This window comes from Corythoichthys intestinalis, chromosome 6 (assembly GCF_030265065.1).
Source record: "Corythoichthys intestinalis isolate RoL2023-P3 chromosome 6, ASM3026506v1, whole genome shotgun sequence".
In the NCBI taxonomy this organism is placed as follows: domain Eukaryota; kingdom Metazoa; phylum Chordata; class Actinopteri; order Syngnathiformes; family Syngnathidae; genus Corythoichthys; species Corythoichthys intestinalis.
The window spans coordinates 17,707,326-17,729,718 of record NC_080400.1 but is presented as its reverse complement, the minus strand read 5'-3'; the positions used below and the strand labels follow the sequence as shown (position 1 = coordinate 17,729,718).

The window sequence follows — 22,393 nt, the reverse complement described above, 5'->3', positions numbered from 1 at the left end:
CCATTTTGTGATGTCAATTATACCCATGCACAAAAACATTCGAGCATAGGTGTATGTGATATTGGTCATTAATGACATCACGATAAAGTGCAGGGAATCTGGGATATGCACATTTGATTGGCTAATATACACTGCTGGCCAAAAGTATTGGCATTCTTGCAATTCTGTCAGATAATGCTCAATTTCTCCCAGAAAATGATTGCAATTAAGAATCCTTTGGTAGTAATATCTTCATTTATTTTGCTTGCAATGAAAAAACAGAAAAGAGAATGGGAAAAAAATTAAATCATTATAATTTTACACATAACTCCAAAAATGTGCTGAACAAAAGTATTGGCACCCTTTGAAAAATCATGTGATGCTTCTTTAATTTGTGTAATTAACAGCACCTGTTACTTACCTGTGGCACATAACAGGTGGTGGCAATAACTAAATCAGACTTGCAGCCAGTTAAAATGGATTAAAGTTGACTCAACCTTTGTCCTGTGTCCTTGTGTGTACCACATTGAGCATGGAGAAAAAAAAGAACACCAAAGAACTGTCTGAGGACTTGAGAAGCAAAATTGTGAGGAAGCATGGGCAATCTCAAGGCTACAAATCCATCTCCAAGGATCTGAATATTCCTGTGTCTACCATGCACAGTGTCATCAATAAGTGTAAATCCCATGGCACTGTGGCTAACCTCCCTAGATGTGGATGGAAAAGAAAAATTGACGAGCAATTTCAACAAAAGATGGTGTGGATGGTGGATAAAGAACCTCGACTGACATCTAAACAAGTTCAAGCTGTCCCGCAGTCCGAGGGTACAACAGTGTCAACCCGTACTATGCGTCGGCGTCTGAATGAGAAGGGACTCTATGGTAGGATACCCAGAAAGACCCAATTTCTGACCCAGAGATATAAAAAAGCCAGGTTGGAGTTTGCCAAAACTTACATGAGAAAGCCAAAAATGTTTTTGAAGAATGTTCTCTGGTCAGATTAGACAAAAGAAGAACTTTTTGGGAAAAGCCATCAACATAGAGTGTACAGGGAAAAAAACGAGGCCTTCAAAGAAAAGAACACGGTCCCAACAGTCAAACATTAAAGAGATTCCCTGACGTTTTGGGGTTGCTTTGCTGCCTATGGCACTGGACTGCTTGACCGTGTGCATGGCATTATGAAGTCTGAAGACTACCAACAAAGTTTGCAGCATAATGTAGGGCTGAGTGTGAGAAAGCTGGGTCTCCCTCAGAGGTCATGGGTCGTCCAGCAGGACAATGACCCAAAACACACTTCAAAAAGCACTAGAAAATGGTTTGAGAGACTTCTAAAGTGGCCAGCAATGAGTCCAGACCTGAATCCCATAGAACACCTGTGGAGAGATCTTAAAATGGCAGTTTGGAGAAGGCACCTTTCAAATCTCAGAGACCTGGAGCAGTTGGCCAAAGAAGAATGGTCTAAAATTCCAGCAGAGCATTTTAAGAAACTCATTGATGGATACTGGAAGCAGTTGTTTGCAGTTATTTTGTCTAAAGATTGTGCTAGCAAGTATTAGGCTGAGGGTGCCAATACTTTTGTCCGGCCCATTTCTGGAGTATAATGATTTTTTTAAAAATTCATTCTCCTTTGTGTTTTTTCATTGCAAGCAAAATACATAAAGATATTACTACCAAAACATTTGTAATTGCAATCATTTTCTGGGAGAAATTGACCATTATCTGACCTGACAGAATTGCAGGGGTGCCAATACTTTTGGCTAGCAATGTAGAACTGTCATTGATAAATGGCTACATCCATGTCAGGCAGCCACTTCCTGGAAATACTGGCTTTTATTAATGTTTTATATACTGTATTATCATCAGTTGGGTACCCAAATTGGACTCCTGAGGCACTCCACTGGCAATTTCCAAACACAAAAAGCACCAGTCTTACAAGTGGGGAACTAGAGTGCACAAGTCCATAGCCTCTAACTCATTAGCTGCCATTGATGGCATTAGACGTACAATCAATTTTGAAATTAACACAATTAGATGATGGATGGACAATTCCTTCTGCTGGAATGCACATCATAAAGATGTTGTTTTTTTTTCTATTCAAGTAATTATTTTGTTGGACTATTTTGTACTTGTAATTTGACTTACTTAGGACTTTTCACTACGCGACCCATAGTAGTGTTGTCCTTAAAAGTCATGTGACTCAAGCACGTTTTTAAGAAGAACTGAAAATAGACAAACGCGAAGTAGCTATTTTTTAGTGCCGTCATTATTTTTACCAACACGGGCAGAGGTGTCCAGGCTGGTCCATCAATATTCCGCAACGCAAAATAAGGTCATTTGTCATAACAAGTGTTTCCTCCCGCGTTATTTACGACCACAGGACACTTCCTGTGTCCTTATAAGGTAACACGCATGTGCGCGTTTGTCCTATATGAGACTTCCTCTTCGGGTTCACTCCACATTGGACATCATCTGATGGTGAGTGGACCGACTAGCGCATACATTTCACAAATCTGGCAATTGCCGCAAATATTAATCAATAACGTGACGATTTTTGTAGAAATTGTGTGAATGCTCAAAATCTATTAACTCATACAACACTAATATTGGGGAAAAAAAGTTTGATTTAACTACAAATAACATACATTTTTCTTGGTATGGATACAGTTTCTCTTGATTATTACTATACTACCAATATAGGTAAAATGGTAAATTGTTTCACTTGTTAAGCGCATTTATACCTTTGAGGTAATCTTTTCATTGTTCTTATATGACTCGCATATGTAAAGAAATACAGTTTTTTGGGGGGCAAATTTTTGAATTATATTAACAGAAAACTGATAATGTTGTAATTATTTATTGAATAACCAAGTTACTCTTGCAAAATTCAATTTTGAGACAAGTTATTTTTGGGGAATGAGTGGTTGGAAATGTTTTATGAACTGTTTGGAGTTGCAGCGCAGATAAAAACAATGTAGAAAACTGGGGCACACAATGGCTACAGTGTAACCTAATTTTTAGGATAATTTAATTCTGAAGTTCTGATTAAAATTGAATTGTAAATATTTTAAAGCAATATTTCCCATTGGAAATAAAATGATTCAATGTAATTAGTGTTGCAACCATTAATCGATTAACTCGAGTAATTCGATTAGGAAAAAAGCTTTGAATCAAATTTTGCTGCTTTGAGTCTTCGTTGAATTAAGACTGGCGTTGTAATGGTTTGTTTTGAAAGTGTTTGCATTTAGTTTTATTGATTTGGGTGGATACACGTAGCTCTCGTAGCAACACTGAGTATGACATAACTCATTTAATATGGCTGAATCCGGCTGGTCCCTGTTAAGACCAACATAAGTTTTTCTTCGAGCTCATGTTTTTATTTATGCATTCATAATTTAGTTTATCAGTATATTTAGCCATTTTTTGTTGGAATATGCGTTTGAACGATTTGTTAAGAGCATTTTTAAAAAGTTAGCATTTGATAGCATTTAAGCTTTTGCTATGCAAGTAAACCAATTGTTCATTTGTTTTACTTAGATCCGTATTTTCTTTATACTGTTTGAGGCTATACTCAGGTATTGTAATTTATTTTTAAATGAGAGTGCAATCCTGCATAGTTTGAAGACACACTCGGGAATTTCATTTTGTATACGCATTTATTGCTCCATCTTGGCAAGCCATTGTTTTACATCTCCTAAAATTTATTCTGCAACGCATTAAATGTCCCTAATCCGATTACTCGATTATTCGAACTATCTCCTTGATAGATTAATCGACCACTAAAATAACCGATATCTGCAGACCTAAATGTAATAACTCAAAAATAATAAACAAAACCAAAACATTTTAACTAATTCACTGCCATTGCCCACAATACAGTATATCACAAAAGTGAGTACACCCCTCGCAATCCTGCAGATTTTTAAGTATATCTTTTCATGGGACAACACTGACAAAATGACACTTTGACACAATGAAAAGTAGTCTGTGTGCAGCTTATATAATAGAGTTCATTTATTTTCTCCTCAAAATAACTCAAAATATAGCCATTAATATCTAAACCCCTGGCAACAAAAGTGAGTACACCCCATAGAAACTACGTACATCCCTAAATGTCCAAATTGAGTACTGCTTGTCATTTTCCCTCCAAAATGTCATGTGACTCGTTACAGGAGTGCTGTCAGCATTGCTGCAAAGATTGAAGGGGGGGGCGGGGCTCAGCCTGTTAGTGCTAAGCAGGGGTCGCGTTAACCGGATATTTTCCGTCGTTGACCGGTTTTTTAAAAAGGTGACGGAAAAAACTGAAGTCCGTCCGTCATTTTGACAGGTTGCAATTCACACCCCAGACCACAGGGTGGCGAGTTAGCATATTAATTAGCTATTGTCTCTCTTAATGCATGACGTCGTTGGCTCTTCTGTCAGAATATTGTAGCGTCACCGGGGTCTGGCGGCGGCACCGTGATTGACACATCAACGCGAGGTTCTTATTGGTGCACCCGGTGTGCCAGCGTGTCATCCAATTGATGGACAAGATTGCCGCCTGTGTATAGACCCCAATCACATGACGTCACAACTCCGCCCCCCTGACTGGAGCCGCCATATTGTGTGTCAGCTCTTCATGTTTACACATTACCGCTACGTACATGCCTCCTATTACGGCGTGTTTTTCTGCTCGTTAATATTAATAATCAAAATGGTGAAGGCGTGTGTGGCGGTTGGTTGCTGTAACAGAGAAGATAGACGGAGAGACTTGAAGTTCTACCGTATTCTGAGAGACCCGAGGATGAGAGCGAGATGGACTGCTGTAATTCGTCAAGAAATCTGGGCACCAAACGATCACCACAGACTATGTAGTAGTCATTTTATATCTGGTAAGATGCATTTAATATATATTTAGAAGATTTTGGGCTGACAACCACAATTAAGATCATTGTGTGACGTTGGTGACTGGGGTCTATATCGTTGCCTCTTTTTCTTTGGGGGCGGAGTTGTTGGCGGTAAGCAGAGTAAAAAGGGAGAAAAATACCACGACTTCCGTGTCTAATTTTTCGTCCCCAAGCAAGCGTTACAATATTAATTAAAAATGAATGAAAACTAAATACTGTACTATTGAATATGTCATCATTATCATTTAAAAAATTTAAGTGACCGGTAAAAATAGACTATGACCGGATTTTTATGACCCTGTCAGTCAAAATGACAGACAACGAAAATGTCTAGCGCAACCTCTGGTGCTAAGACCATACGACGCGATCTACATCTAATTGGTGTGCATGGCTGTCACACAAGAAAGCCCGAAAGCCCGTCTGATGAGACGGGCGGGCTTTCTTGTGTACCGTCTTCAGAAGCGGCTTCCTCCTGGGGTGACAGCCATGCACACCAATTTAATGTAGAGTGGGGCTTATGGTCTGAGCACTAACAGGCTGACCCCCACCTCTTCAATCTCTGCAGCAATGCTGACAGCACTCCTGTAACGAGTCACATGACATTTTGGAGGGAAAATGACAAGCAGTACTCAATTTGGACATTTAGGGATGTACATATTTACCAAGGGGTGTACTCACTTTTGTTGCCGGGGGTTAGATATTAATGGCTATTTTTTGAGGGGAAAATAAATTAACTCAATTATATAGGCTGCACACAGACTACTTTTCATTGAGTCAAAGTGTCATTTTGTCAGCGTTGTACCATGAAAAGATATACTTAAATATCTGCAGAAATGCGGGGGTACACTCACATTTGTGATACACTGTAGATGTCCAGTCCAATTGGATTGGACATCTATTGGCAACATAATTTAAATTCATGAAATAATATTTACGCTGTTAGAACAGTAGTAAGGTTGTTAATCTGTCACACTGGTTTCAGTGTCCTAAGTGTGAATATACCAAAGTTACTGTGGGGTCATTGTAAAAACAGTTCAGTTTTTTTTTTAACCAGTTCTGGTTCGTCTCTGACTATCTTCGGAAGCGATGACATCATTTTAAAAGCAAACTTCTCAATGAAATTGAGCTAGCTCAATGAAATTGAAGAGTTTAGGTCTAGGACATCATGAATTTTATTCATTCAAACTCGTCAAACAACAGTTTTTAATATATGCACCGAAAATTGAAGAGTTTAGGTCTTGGACATCTTGAATTTTATTCATTTAAACTTGTCAAACAACAGTGTTTAATCTACACACGGCATGTGATGCAATTCACCTTAAGTCGGTTGTCAGGTTTTGTCAAACATTGCTACTACCACCGGGTCCAAATTTTTTTGCTAGTTGCTGAAATGTTTTTGCATTTTTGCAATTTGTAATTGCAATTTTGCATTGATTACATGCTGCAGTTTCAGGCAAGGGTGGAACTTAGGGGTTTGTGACCGCACCCAGGCCTCAAAGGGGCCTGGTTTGTGGGTGTGTTTAAAAAATTTCCACTAGCACTTGACACACACACACACACACACATCGGCTGATCGTCTTGGGGGCCCGTGAATAATTGTCTACTAGCACTCCGTCGGACAGTCCACTCAGAGGGTCCCATTTATTCTCATCGCCCTGTTCACATTTTTTTCCGTCACTAGCAGGAGGTGGTCAGAAGATGGTGTTCGAACATGTTCGGAAACATAAAATGAGTTTTCTTTAGATGTGAATGACATTTCTTCAACAGAAAAAAAAAAAGTTAAAATTTGACATTACTTCTATTTGTGTGGGAACCGTATTAAGACTAAAACCAGATTCCTTTTACAGTGACACGCTGCAGATCGAAGGATGTGCGTGTCTAAGTGTCTTCGCTGCGTGGGTGTGGCCTTGGTTGCCCTGGCGATCGTGTGCATCGTGGCCAACTTGTTGCTGCTGCTGCCGGAGCTGAAGCTTCACTTCCTGTTGGAGGGTCATGTGACCAGAGAGGCCTCATGGGCCACGGGACTCTGGAGCTCCGGACTCCTGGTGAGACCGTACGCCAGGACTGTTGGTCATCAACAATATCATGCTGTTGTGTGACTTTTTGTGTCTTGTGATGTTTTGGCTCCTCTCAGATTCTTGTGGTTCTTTCTGAATTTTCTTTATTTGGCCATTGATGTCAAGTGATGTTTTGTTGTGTTTTTCAGATCATGCTTGGCGCGCGAGCATTTTTGCAGAGCAGCCAGACGACAGGATGCTGCGCTTTCAGAACTCAGGTACATGCTCATTACTACTAATAGCAATTGTAGTGCGATGTTTCAAGTAATAGTAGTTTAAGGGGTTCAAACTTAATTTACACTGCTAGCCAAAAGGAATGGCACTCCTGCAATTCTGTCCAATAATGCTCAATTTCTCTCAGAAAATGATTGCAATTACAAATGCTTGGTTGTAATATCTTCATTGATTTTGCTTGCAATGAAAAAACACAAAAGAGAATGAAAAAAAATTATATCATTATCATTTTACACAAAACTCCAAAATTGAGCCGGAAAAAAGTATTTGCACCCTCAGCTTAAGACTAGGTAGCACAACCTTTAGACAAAATAACTGTGAACAACCTTTTCCGGTATCCATCAATGAGTTTCTTACAATGCTTTGCTGGAATTTTAGACCATTCTTCTTTAGCCAACTGCTCCTGGTCACTGAGATTTGAAGGGTGCCATTTTCAGATCTCTCCACAGGTGGTCCATGGGATTCAGGTCTGGGCTAATTTCTTGCCACCTAAGAAGTCTCCAGTGCTTTCTCTCATGTTCTTGTGCTTTTTGAAGTGTGTTTGGGGTCATTGTCCTGCTGGAAGACCCGTTACCTCTGAGGAAGACCCAGCTTTCTCACACTGGGCCCTACATTATGCTGCAAAATTTGTTGGTAGTCTTCAGACTTCATGATGCTGTGCACACGGTCAAGCAGTCCAGTGCCAGAGGTAGCATAGCAACCCCAAAACATCAGGGAACCTCCTGATTTTTTTGTCCTGTAAACTCTATGTTGATGCCTTTTTTCCAAAAAGCTCCACTTTTGTCTCATCTGACCAGAGAACATTCTTCCAAAATGTTTTTGGCTTTCTCAAGTAAGTTTTGGCAAACTGCAGCCTGTCTTTTTTATGTCTCTGGGTCAGAAGTGGGTTCTTCCTGTGTATCTTACCATAGAGTCCCTTTTCATTCAGACGCCGACGAATAGTGTGGGGTGACACCGTTGTACCCTCGGACTGCGGGACAGCTTGAACTTGTTTAGATGTCAGTCGAGGTTCTTTATCCACCATCCGCACAATCTTTTGTTGAAATATCTCGTCAATTTTTCTTTTCCGTCCACATCTAGGGAGGTTAGTTACAGTGCCATGGGTTTTACACTTGTTGATGACACTGCACAGTAGACACAGAAACATTCAGGTCTTTGGAGATGAACTTGTAGCCTTGAGATTGCCCATGCTTCCTCATAATTTTTGCTTCTCAAGTCTTCAGACAGTTCTTTGGTCTTCTTTTCTCCATGCTCAATGTAGTACACACAAGGACATAGGTTGAGTCACCTTCAATCCATTTTAACTGGCTGCAAGTATGATTTAGTTATTGCCATCGCCTGTTATGTGCCACAGGTAAGTAACAGGTGCTGTTAATTACACAAATTAGAGAAGCATCACATGATTTATCAAAGGGTGCCAATACTTTTGTCCGGCCCAATTTTAGAGTTTTATGTCAAATGATAATGATTTGCTGCTTTTTTTTCATTCTCTTTTGTTTTTTCATTGCAAGCAAAATAAATGAAGATATTACTACCAAAGCATTTGTAATTGCAATCATTTTCTGGGAGAAATTGAGCATTATCTGACAGATTGCAGATGTGCCAATACTTTTGGCCAGCAGTGTATCAGTGAGTGGGTTGCATCAAGTATTTCCCCAAATAAGGACTAATGTTGATAATTCACATTGACAAAAAAGATTTGCGTAAAACAATATAAAATAACAATGGCATTATATACGTAGGCCAGATTTTGGATCAATTTATGATATTATTAACTTTTGAAAATAGTTTTTGTCACAATTTTTTTACCTTTGATATTTACTAGAGTTGTTTGATAATTACTTTTCACCCAATAACCGATATCATAAAACCCCAAAAATCTGATATAGATGCAGTCATGGACTTTTTTATTATGGCTAATTGTATTGCAATGCCGACTGGATGCTTTATTAATGCTAAATGTAACAACTTCACGGATTTCCAAATAAAATGAATATTCTGTGAAAAAAAAAAAAAAGAACTTCAACTGAAGGTATGGAAAAAGTGCCTATATTGCACCACTATATTTATTGTTCAAATCAAAATAGTGCAAACATCAGTTACTTGGTTCAAGTGCAAGTGCAACTTCAAAGTGCCAATAAGGCACTGTCGTATGTGACCTTTGACCTCATTACATCCAAACTTAATTACCTCTTAAACTTTAAATTCAAACATTGTGTTAGGTTTCTGAGTGAGCGGGGGACCCAAGCGCAGAGAAGCAAGGCAAGGTGGCAGTGGTTACAATTGTTTATTGCTGTATGTGAAGGCAGTCTTTGTCCAGATAGTCAGGCGGGCGATCAGTGTGTAATCAGGTGAGCTGTGAAGGCAGGCGAGCTGTGAAGGCAGACGAGCAGTGCAGAATCTGTGAACAAAGGTAATATGAGCTAAAGCAAAGCAATACAGAGTTCTAGAATTTTCAAGGGCTAGTGTCACAAACTCTTGGAGTGGAGTTGTTGATCTGGCAATGAGGTGAGGCCAGGGACTAGCTTAAGTAGGCTGTTAACGATGACTGACTGCACCTGGTCCCAGGCTCACCCATCTGTCCAATCCTGCAATCAAGACACATGCACCCACACACACACACACACAAGGAGGAGGAGGAGCAGCAGCGCTCAGGGAGCAGGGGCCTTAACACATTGACACAAAAAATTAGAAAAATAATCCCTGTATTCGTTTTTGAGTTACAGTGCCCTCCATAATTATTGGCACACCTGAAAAAGATGTGTTTTTTTAGCTTCTAATATACAGTGGTACCTCTACATACGATCACTTCGACACACGATCTTTTCGACATCCGACGTAAAATTTGAGCCGCCATTTGTTTCTACATCCGACGAGTTGCTCGAAATACGACGACATGACAGCAGTGCAAACGAACGCAAGGTGGATTTTCTTGTGTGAGAAATCAACACAGTTTTCAAAAAAAGTTGATACAGTTGGAGAAACAAGGAAAAAAGTGATGCTTACCTTTGAAATGAAGATGCAAGTTATAGAAAAATATGAGCTTGGGGTGCGCGTCCCTGAACTGGCTCAACAATACAGCTCCATGGTCCTCTTCCGACCACCGTTCGCCACTATTTATAAGTTAAGGTGACAATTATTATTGTGGTAACATTGCCAAGGAAATCGCCAGCTTCGTCACGTTTTTATCATTTATTTAAGAACTTATCCAACACAAAACGCCCATTGTCTTAAGCAGTTGACTGCTCTCAAGAAAACGAAAGTATTATCTCTACCGCACCGACCTATCTCACTGAGACGTCATCTTCGCGGTGCGTTCAGGGACAGTAAAAAGTGTCCGCCATATTAGAATCCGATTCGTTACATTATTTACAGGAATAATTATTAATTATTTTTCTTTTTATTATATTATTCTGAATTATTTATTTATAACTTATTTGTTTTTCTATGTTTAATTGCCATTTTTAACAGTGCCAGCAGTATTTATTAAGAATTTAGTGTATGTTTTTAGGCTTTGGAACGAATTAATGGAATTATAATGTATTCCTATGGGAAAATCCTGCTCGACATACGACCATTTCGACTTACAAACAAGGTCCTGGAACGAATTAAATTCGTATGTAGAGGTACCACTGTATATATATTTTTTTAATTCAAATAATATGGGACCGGCGGCACGGTGGCTGAGTGGTTAGCACGTCTGCCTCACAGTTCTGAGATCAAGGGTTCAATCCCGGGCTTCGGCCTTCCTGTGTGGAGTTTGCATGTTCTCCCCGTGCCTGCGTGGCTTTCCTCCGGGGACTCCGGTTTCCTCCCACATCCCAAAAACATGCATGGTAGGCTGATTGAACACTCTAAATTGTCCGTAGGTATGAGTGTGTGCGTGAATGGTTGTATGTCTCCTTGTGCCCTGTGATTGGCTGGCAACCAGTTCAGGGTGTCCCCTGCCTACTGCCCATAGTTCACTGGGATAGGCCCCAGCACCTCCGCGACCCTCGTGAGGAAGAAGCGGCATGGAATATGAATGAATGAATATGGGACCTTAATGGAAAAAAAGAGAAAAATCCAACCCTCACTATAAGTGCATTCATTCAGTGGGGAAAAAATCCCACATAAAGAAAAAAATACTTGACATCAAATAATGTGTGTCACAATTATTAGCACCCCTGGTGTTAATACTTTATACAACCCCCTTTTGCCAACAAAACAAGGTCTGGGGGCTGAGATGGCCATGGGAGGAGCTTGATTTTGTGTCTGGTGAACCATTTCTGTGTAGATTTGGCCATATGTTTAGGGTCATTGTCTTGCTGAAAGACCGAGTGACGACCCATCTTCAGCTTTCGGGCAGAGGGCAACAGATTTTGATTTAAAATGTCCTGGTATTTCAAAGCATTCACGGTGCCATGCACCCTAACAAAGTTCCCAGGGCCTTTGGAAGCGAAACAGCCCCACAGCATCACTGACCCACCCCCATACTTCACAGTGGGTATGAGGTGCTTTTAAGCATGCGCATCTTTTGTGGCACGCCAGACCCACTTAGAGTGTTTGTTGCCAAAAAGCTCAAATCTTTGAAAAGATTGAGCTTTTTGGCAACAAACACTCTCAGTGAAAGATGCGCATGCTGGAAAGCAAGGCCGGCCTAGCCTATACGCAGACTATGCAGCTGCTTAGGGCCCCTGACCACTAGGGGGCCCCCAATTTGGCAATTGTTTAATTTATATTCTATTTTCTTTACTACAGTTTGCTTTATTTGACTTTTGTGAGTTTTGATACTTGATTACAAGCTTTAAAAAATACAAGTTATTCCTTAAGTCCTTTGAAGTTCTTTAAAATTTGAAGTATGCAGTGCAACAAAATCTGATTAATATACAAAATATGGACATATGGGTTGGATTGCATGTATGGGTTTCACAGTACACTGTGACGAAATGGTGGGCCAAAAATACGGGCACCTTTGCATTATTTTGCTTAGGGCCCCCAAATGGCCCTGCTGGAAAGCACCTCATACCCACTGTCGTCACTTGGTCTTTCAGCAAGACAATTACCCTCTCTTTTTTCCATTAAGGTCCCATATTATTTGAATTAAAAAATATATATATTAGAAGCTAGAAAACTACGGCTGTCAAACGATTAAAATTTTTAATCAAGTTAATTACAGCTTAAAAATTAATCAGTCGTAATTAATCGCAATTCAAACCATCTATAAAATATGCCATATTTTTCTGTAAATTATTGTTGGAATGGAAAGATAAGACACAAGATGGATATATACATTCAAAATACGGTACATAAGGACTGTATTTGTTTATTATAACAATAAATCAACAAGATGGCATTAACATTATTAACATTCTGTTAAAGCAATCCATGGATTGAAAGACTTGTAGTTCTTAAAAGATAAATGTTAGTACAAGTTATAGAATTTTTATATTAAACCCCCCCTTAATGTTTTCTTTTGAATAAAATGTGTAAAATTTTCAATCAAAAAAATAAACTATTAGCCCGCCATTGTTGATGTCAATAATTACTTACACAATGCTCATGGGTGCTGAAGCCTATAAAATCAGTCGCACCCAAGCGCCAGCAGAGGGCGGCAAAACTCCATAAAACACAATGAACAAGTGGGCTTTTCACTGTACTGTCATTTAAATCTGTCTGAGCGGGGCATGTGCGTTAATTGCGTCAAATATTGTAACGTGATGAATTAGAAAAATTAATTACCGCCCGTTAACGCGATAATTTTGACAGCCCTATGAAAAAAACACATCTTTTTCAGGGGTGCCTATAATTATGGAGGGCACTGTATCTTGAACTCAAACATACAAACAAACTGAGATACATACTAAACTAAACTATAGTTATAGGAGATAATAGGGAAATCCACTCTAAAAACTGATTAAAATTGAATTAGAAATGAATTAAAAATCTAAACTACATAAAACTGAACTAGAAAGGAAAAATCTAAAACTATTATAACCTTGCTTGTGTCTGTGCAGATGCTACGTCAGGCGATGTACTCCTGCGCGTGTCTGCTGTCTTCTGCGTTTTGTTGCCTCGTGAGCGTCACAGGGCTGGTCCAAGGTCCACTTTGTCTCTACAACGCCACAAGTGGACCAACCTGGGGCGTGCCGCTTAAACCCACCGCCGACAGGTAAGACAGGGGTTACCTCATTGGCTTCCACTGACGTTGAATGACGTCCAACTCATTTGGACGTCCATAGCTGTCAATAAGTTTTAAGTACCCATAACACAGGGGTAACAAACTCATCTTTGCCGCATGCCACTTTGAAGTTATTATTTTGTCAACTAGGACTACTTATCAAAACAATCAACTACTATTCTAACAGTTGATTCATTGTGTAATCATTGTTGATCTAACACTTCTTAATAGCAAATATTTTATCATTTTTGATTTTTTTTTTTTTTTAGTCATTCACATTTCTGCGAAAAAACAGTACATATTATCTTATCTTTATTAATTTCTTTTATAAATTGATTTACATATTTATTTCAATTAAAGGAAAAAGCAGTAGTCTCTATTTGATATTTGTTTAACTAAACAAAAAAAGCAATTAAGGAAAATATTTGCTTTTATGTCAAAACATTTATTATTATTATTTTTAATATATTTTACATTAATAGTAGTTTAGTTTGTTAGATAGTAAATTTTCTTGTTGACCTAAAAAATCCTAATAGCGAATAGTTTTATGTTTATTTTTCATTTGGGGAACAGCTCATTTTTCAAATATAAACTTTTTAAATGTTTTTTTTTATTTATTTTATTTTAATAAAGAAAAAAACCCAAAATATTTTATTTGGTATTTACTATTTGCATTTTTTATTTACTGGGTTTTTTTTTCTTAAAAATAAAAAGCAAACAGGAAATATTCTTTTTAAGTTTTTTTTTCCCTATTTTTTTTTTTTTTAATTAGGAAAGGAAAAACAGCAAATATATAATCATTTATATTTCTTAATTTTGCATTTTGTTTGTTTATTGACATTTTTTAAATGATGAAAAAGTAGAAAAAGTTTTGTATTTGTTGTTTTTAATTTAAAAAAATAAATGCATTTCCTCTTTTCATTATTTTATTATTATTACTTATTTATAAATTTACATTTTAAAAAAGAAAAAAACTTTTCTCTTTAAATCAGAAAAGCACAATGTCAATGCACATGATTTACTTTTGCGCGCCACACAAAATTGAGTTTGACACCTGTGCCGTAGCACTTCTCGTTTTTAAAGTTACTATGATCATACCATAGGGATGCCGGATACCTGTACAACATAAGTATGTGGTCAGGTGTATGTTTGGAGCCCAGGGGTGTGGTCCAGTGGAATCTAGTTCTCTTCAGCGTACTAGGGGGCGCCAGTGGGCTGCAGGCACTCCTTTGCGCCGCAAACCTCATCAACACCTTGCTTGGCGTCCTCCTGGGACGTGGGCCAAGTGACCACAAGGTGAGACCATCATTGTCAATCCATAAATAAATCATCCAGTTTTTACAAATAACTAATTGTATGTCTGTTTCAGGTGTGACAACCAAATCACATCATCAACTCAGCGCCACTATTTATGAATCGTTTTAATGAACTGACGCACTTTACAACCAATGAAGCTACAGTTATGGTCAAAAGTTTACATACACTTGTGAAGAACATAATGTCATGGCTCTCTTGAGTTTCCAGTTATTTCTACAACTCTGATTTTTCTCCGATAGAGTGATTGGAACAGATACTTCTTTGTCACAAAAAACATTCATGAAGTTTGGTTCTTTTATGACTTTATTATGGGTTAACAGAAACAGTGATCAAATCTGCTGGGTCAAAAATATACATACATGGATCTGAAAAAGCGAATCATTGACTTGAACAAGTCAGGAAAGTCACTTGGAGCCATTTCAAAGCAGCTGCAGGTCCCAAGAGCAACAGTGCAAACAATTGTTTGTAAGTATAAAGTGCATGGCACTGTTTTGTCACTGCCACGATCAGGAAGAAAACGCAAGCTATCACCTGCTGCTGAGAGAAAATTGGTCAGGACGGTGAAGATTCAACCGAGAATCACCAAAAAGCAGATCTGCCAAGAATTAGAAGCTGCTGGAACACAGGTGTCAGTGTCCACAGTCAAGCGTGTTTTGCATCTCCATGGACTGAGAGGCTGCCGTGCAAGAAGAAAGCCCTTGCTCCAAAAGCGGCACCTTAAGGCTCGACTGAAGTTTGCTGCTGATCACATGGACAAAGATAAGACCTTCTGGAGGAAAGTTCTGTGGTCAGACGAAACAAAAATCGAGCTGTTTGGCCACAATGTCCAGCAATATGTTTGGAGGAGAAAAGGTGAGGCCTTTAACCCCAAGTACACCATGCCTACCGTCAAGCTCGGTGGTGGTAGTATTATGCTGTGGGGCTGTTTTGCTGCCAATGGAACTGGTGCTTTACAGAGAGTAAAATGGGATAATGAAGAAGGAGGATTACCTTCAAATTCTTCAAGATAACCTAACGTCATCAGCCCGAAGATTGGGTCTTGGGCGCAGTTGGGTGTTCCAACAGGACAATGACCCCAAACACACATCAAAAGTGGTAATGGAATGGCTAAATCAGGCTAGAATTAAGGTTTTCGAATGGCCTTCCCAAAGTCCTGGCTTAAACCCAATTGAGAACTTGTGGACAATGCTGAAGAAACAAGTCCATGTCAGAAAGCCATCAAATTTAACTGAACTGCACCAATTCTGTCAAGAGGAGTGGTCAAAGATTCAACCAGAAGCTTGCCAGAAGCTTGTGGATGGCTACCAAAAGCGCTTAATTGAAGTGAAAATGGCCAAGGGACATGTTACCAAATATTAGAGCTGCTGTATGTATATTTTTGACCCAGCAGATTTGAGCACTTTTTTCTGTTCACCCATAATAAAGTCATAAAAGAACCAAACTTCATGAATGTTTTTGTGACAAAGAAGTATCTGTTCCAATCACTTTATCAGAGAAATATCAGAGTTGTAGAAATAACTGGAAACTCAAGAGAGCCATGACATTATGTTCTTCACAAGTGTATGTAAACTTTTGACCCCAACTGTAAATTAAGAGCACGAAACTTGAAGGGAATAAGCTTGTTGATGTGTAAGTTGTTGTTTTTTTTGTTATCTTTACTTCGTTTTCATTGAATTTATTTAAAATTTGTACTGAGATCATTTTGATTTTTTTTTCATCTTTGCTGATTTATTTATTTTAGTATTTGTTGATTAACCTGTTTATTTATTATTTTTGAAGGTGTTATCTAGTCCTATCAATTCTTGTTACTCATTTGTTTTCAATGTCAAGTGTCGTCAATTGTATGGCAGTAGAAGTTCACACCTGCAAGTGGTAGTTTCCACCTCATGAAAGGACTTGACACACGCAATAAAGTTGTTTTTGACCTTTCAACTCGCTTGTCTTTTATTTTGCTGCTAGCAGTACTGCCCGTCATTACTCGGGTTTGTGAAACGTAAACGCAATACAACCGAATCACAGATAAAACATCATTTCCTTAGATTCAGCTGTAATGTAGTAATACAGTGGGGCAAATAAGTATTTAGTCAACCACTAATTGTGCAAGTTCTCCCACTTGAAAATATTGGAGAGGCCTGTAATTGTCAACATGTGTAAACCTCAACCATTAGAGACAAAATGTGGGAAAAAAAACAGAAAATCACATTGTTAGATTTTTTATGAATTTATTTGCAAATCATGGTGGAAAATCAGTATTTGGTCAACACCAAAAGTTCATCTCAATACTTTGTTATGTACCCTTTGTTGGCAATAACGGAGGCCAAATGTTTTCTGTAACTCTTTACAAGCTTTTCACACAATGTTGCTGGTATTTTGGCCCATTCCTCCATGCAGATCTCCTCTAGAGCAGTGATGTTTTGGGGCTGTCGTTGGGCAACACGGACTTTCAACTCCCTCCACAGATGTTCTATAGGCTTGAGATCTGTAGACTGGCTAGGCCACTCCAGGATGCTTCTTACAAAGCCACTCCTTTGTTGGCCTGGCTGTGTGTTTGGGATCATTGTCATGCTGAAAGACCTAGCCACGTCTCATCTTCAATGCCCTTGCTGATGGAAGGAGATTTTCACTCAAAATCTCTCGATACATGGCCCCATTCATTCTTTCCTTTACACCAGGGGTCCCCAAACTTTTTCCTGTGAGGGCCACATAACTTTTCTCTTCTCTGATAAGGGGCCGAGGTCAGTTTGTAACAGAAAAAGTGTGACGATTGCAGGAGTGCCTAAATGTAAAAAATTATTGTTTTTCAGAAAGCCACAATCAAATAACCCTTTCTGGATTCTTCACGGGACAAAAGTAAATAAAATAAAAATAATATGAATACAATGCAAAATAATATAATATAATAATCACACTATTAATTAACTAGATAATAACTAAATAACCCTCTCTGGGTTCTTTACAGAAAAAAAAGCCGGGAAATAAATAACACAAATAAAAAAAAATAATAAATTGTTCAGGGGGCCGGACCAGACCCCTGCTTTACACAGATCAGTCGTCCTGGTCCCTTTGCAGAAAAACAGCCCCAAAGCATGATGTTTCCACCCCAATGCTTCACAGTAGGTATGGTGTTCTTCGGATGCAATTCAGTATTCTTTCTCCTCCAAAAAGGAGAACCTGTGTTTCTACCACAAAGTTCTATTTTGGTTTCATCTGACCATAGCACATTCTCCAGTCCTCTTCTGGATCATCCAAATGCTCTCTAGAGGACTACAGACGGGCCTGGACGTGTACTTTCTTCAGCACGGGGACCCATCTGGCAGTGCAGGATTTGAGTCCCTGGCCGCGCATTGCGTTTCTGATAGTAGCCTTTGTTACTGTGGTCCCAGTTCTCTGTAGGTCATTCACTAGGTCCCCCCGTGTGGTTCTGGGATTTTTGCTCACTGTTCTTGTTATCATTTTGACGCCACGGGGTGAGATCTTGAATGAAGCCCCAGATTGAGGGAGATTATCAGTGGTCTTGTATTTCTTCTATTATCTAATAATTGCTCCCACACTTGATTTCTTTACACCAAGCGTTTTACCTATTACAGATTCTTCCCAGGCTGGTGGAGGTCTACAATTTTGTCTCTGGTTTCCTTCGACAGCTCTTTGGTCTTAGCCATAGTGGAGTTTGGAGTGTGACTGACTGAGTTTGTGGACATGTGGCTTTTATACCGATAATGAGTTAAAACAGGTGCCATTAATACAGGTAACGAGTGGAGTCTCGTTAGACCTCGTAAGAAGAATTTAGACCTCTTTGACAGCCAGAAATCTTGCTTGTTTGTAGGTGACCAAATACTTATTTTCCACTCTAATTTGGAAATAAATTATTTAAAAATCAAACAATGTGATTTTCTGTTTTTTTTTCTCCACATTCTGTCTCTCATGGTTGAGGTTTACCCATGTTGACAATTACAGGCCTCTCAAATCTTTTCAAGTAGGAGAACTTGCACAATTGGTGGTTGACTAAATACTTATTTGCCCCACTGTAGTTTAAAGGGTATGAAAACGCAAAGGGGGTGTGAGACATCAATAGAACCGTTATGTGCCAAGATAACAAATATTGATAAAGTTAACAAAAAAATCAATCACATTAATGAGCAATTATCGAAAATAGATCGAAAATGATGAACATTTCCGAAAGTGTTCCGGAAACAGCCGAATGGGGTGGAGACGTCCTAACAAGGAAACAAAAGGTCGAGGCAGGTGCCATCGTTGTTTATCGACGAGAGAGTTGCGTTCGTGTTTTATCAAAAAATCGCTAAAATGGTTCAAACCTGTCATGCTATGTGGTTTACAAATAGCAATTTGTCGCAATGTAGTACCCATGAGTTCCCGAACGTGAGAAAAAGAGCTGGACTACGCAGACAATGAGTAAAGTTCGTCAGTGCTAAGAGGGCTAATTTTGCAGACCCAGCCTCCGGCACGGTTTTGTGTGGTGCGCATTTTACACCTGAAAGCTATACGAACTATGGGCAAATGAAATCAGGTTTTGCTAATAAATTGCTGCTGAAAGCAGATGCGGTGCCCGGTGAAAGAGGACGACGACTGGCTCTGATGAGACCACCTCACCACCCCAGGCAAAGCAAAGGAGGGAAATGGCCAGAGTGAGTACTCTTTTATAATAAAAAACATATTACGCATTGGATATAGGACTGGGCACATGTATAAATTATCGCTCGTAAAATATATAGAACAGTTCCTCTAATCCCATTCATATTTGTGTCGGTTGGCAGAGCGAAACCAAGAATAGCATATTAAATGATAATTATTCTATACATGACTTTATTTTGCGGTCACGGTGTATCAGCTTCACAAAAAGAAATGCAAAACAAACCATTCGGTGATTCTGTTGCCGCCGGTGTTTCATCAGTGTGATTGCTCCCCTCAATTATCCCTTCATTAGGTTGCATTGGCTTTCGTTTGGACTCAAATTGATAACCCAAAACACCAAAGAAAGGTTCATAACTCTCCTCGTCACCATTAGAAGACCGTTCGTTACATTGGATTCGTCGCTGCAACTAGAAACAAAATTGTCCGCCATCATCGCCGTCATTCAGTACTAAGCACGGAGCCGGTTGTTTCCCTATAGTGACGTCACGCACACAATATGCTAGATTTCCGGCATCTCGGGGGCGGGTCCTTTTAGCTTGACAATCGACCTAATTTCTATCATTTTCTTGGTGTTGCGATGCGTGTAATTACACGAAGTGGCATGATATGAATTCAAAAGGCATGCGTTGATGGATAAATTATGGAATATTAGCATTTCCCCAGGTGTTGTCATACCCTTTAAGGACACCATAAATGGGTTAATGCGCAATAGCTTTTCCATCACTGTGTACAGTATGAATGTCCAGCCGAAATGAATTCCTTAGCAATATTCTGGAAAATTGTACTTTTTTTTTTTTTTTGGTGCATCATCACCTTGTCTAATGCAGATTCTTGACTCTTGACAAGGTGATGGTGCTGGAACTTTTGTTTGGTGCTGTTCCAGTGAGATTTACAAAGATGACTGCCTGAAGAAAACATCAAAATTCCCTTAGTCCTTGATGATATGGGGCTGCATGTCAGGCAAAGGCACTGGGGAGATGGCTGTGGTTAAATCTACAATAAATGCACAAGTTTACATTGAAATTTTAGACAGCTTTCTTATCCCTTCAATTGAAAATATGTTTGTCATTTTCCAAGATGACAATGCATCATGCCACAGAGCTAAAACTGTTAAAGCATTCCTTGGAGTCAATGTCATGGCCTGCAAATAGCCCAGATCTCAACCCTATTAAAAACTGGTGGAAATTGAAAAAAATGGTCCACAGCAAGGCTCCGACCAGCAAGGATGATCTGGCAACTGCAATCAAAAAGAGTTGGCACCAAATTGATGAAGAATACTCAAGTCCATGCCTCAGAGACTGCAAGCTGTCATAAAAGCCAGAGGTGGTGCTACTAAATACTAGCGATGTGTTTTGATTGTTATTTCTTTGTTTGTTTCTCATGATTCCATATTTTTTTCCCTCAGAATGGAGTGATTACATATATATTTCCGTGCTATTGCTCTATAAAAGTAACATTTACTGACCACCACAATGTTTTTTATTCATTTCGTTTCGTGTTTTTGAATGCTAAAGAGTTGCACTTTTGAACTAATTCATTATTTTTTCAAGCTTTTTATACGAGTTTGTTCTACATTATAAAATGTCTGAATGAGTGCTCGTCCGAGACTGGTGATTCCATACTTTTTGCTCGGGGTTGTATATCAATACTTACTTGTCGGTGAAACCTACAGAAGACAGAGGTTATGTGTTCGGTTTCTTATGACTGTGTTCCAAATCACTCAAGAATACATAAAAGGATTATTATCAGACTTGCAGGATGTTTGTACTAATGAACTGAAGAAGTGATTAGGTTTTGGCAAAATGATGTCTAAGGTCACCGAATTCAGAAAACTAATTTTGCGATAACTTGATGCAGGATTGGCCTTTAAGTCATATTTGCAGGGTAGGTGATATGATGACACGAGAAAGAGTCAAAGGTCACATTGGTCAGAAATATGGTGATGCTTTGAATGTGGCTGCTTAGGCAGAAATCTGCTCTCTCAAGAGTGCTTCTCTAGTTCTTGCAATTCACTTTCTGTTTTGAACACAGCAGGTAGAAAGTGAAAATGGGGAATCCTTTCAAAGTAAAATATGTTTTTATTTTAAATCAAGTACAAACACTTGAAAATTCAGACATCACAAAAGTAATTTGTGTATTTGTTTTAATATGTATCTTTTGTTGTTTATGTGTATTACAGTACGTGTCTGTGTGTACTGCACGTGTATGTGTCTATTTTGAACATGGATAGCGTGTGTCGTCAATTATGTGTTGTATTTTGTAATTATGTGTACACCTGTGGTCAACGGTTTTGAGACACTTCACATTCAGTAGGATGAGAAAGTGCCTTAAAACTTTTGACCTGGAGTGCACGTGTTATGCATAATTTCTTGTGTGGGTTATATATTGCATTGTGTGCTTCGTATAGTCTGCATGCATTATGTAAGTGTGTTGTAAATGTGTAAGTACATGTGTTGCTTATGCTTGTGTTTGCATAATATTAAACAAGATATGTGCGATATCACATTTACAATGAAAACAGGTGCGTGTTAGTGACAACAGGAAATGAAACCTGCAAAATTAATAAATTAAATGATGACTGACAAGATTCCTTGTCAAACAAAATCAATACTTCTTGAACATCATGAAAGTTCAGATGGTCCACTTCCTGTTGTGCTTTGAGGTTCTGGTTGGATGTACAGTGGTATGAAAAAGTATCAGAACCTTTTGAAATGTCTCACATTTCTGCATAAAATCACCATCAAATGTGATCTGATCTTTGTCAAAATCGCACAGATGTAAAAACTGTGTGTTGCTTTAACTAAAACCACCCAAACATTTATAGGTTTTCATATTTTGATGAGGATAGCATGAAAACAATGACAGAAGAGGGAAAATAAATAAGTGAACCCTCTGCCTGAGGCAGAGATTTCTTTTCTGTTATGCCCCCCACGGGAAGACGTACACGTTCCGTGCCCCCCCAACTCTCTGCCGCCTCTATAAATATGCTATAGTATCATTTGTATATAAAATTCCTATTATTATAAATACACCTCTGCATAACATTGCGTTCTTTTTAATAATATAAGAAAAAAGTAATAATAGATCAATTTTCAATAAAGTGTAAAAAAAAAC

At 38.8% G+C, this 22,393-nt stretch overlaps 1 protein-coding gene across 1 annotated transcript; it reads left to right on the top strand.

The window, feature by feature from the left end:
• Positions 1–5,791: 5,791 nt before the first annotated feature.
• LOC130917922 (transmembrane 4 L6 family member 5-like) lies at positions 5,792–14,724 on the top strand (the record flags this gene model as incomplete). The annotated part of the gene is made up of 6 exons (XM_057839702.1): positions 5,792–5,808; positions 6,729–6,906; positions 7,068–7,136; positions 13,149–13,303; positions 14,416–14,608; positions 14,682–14,724. Coding segments are annotated over 6 exons (618 nt in total), but the record flags the coding sequence as incomplete, so codon positions are not given.
• Positions 14,725–22,393: the final 7,669 nt, after the last annotated feature.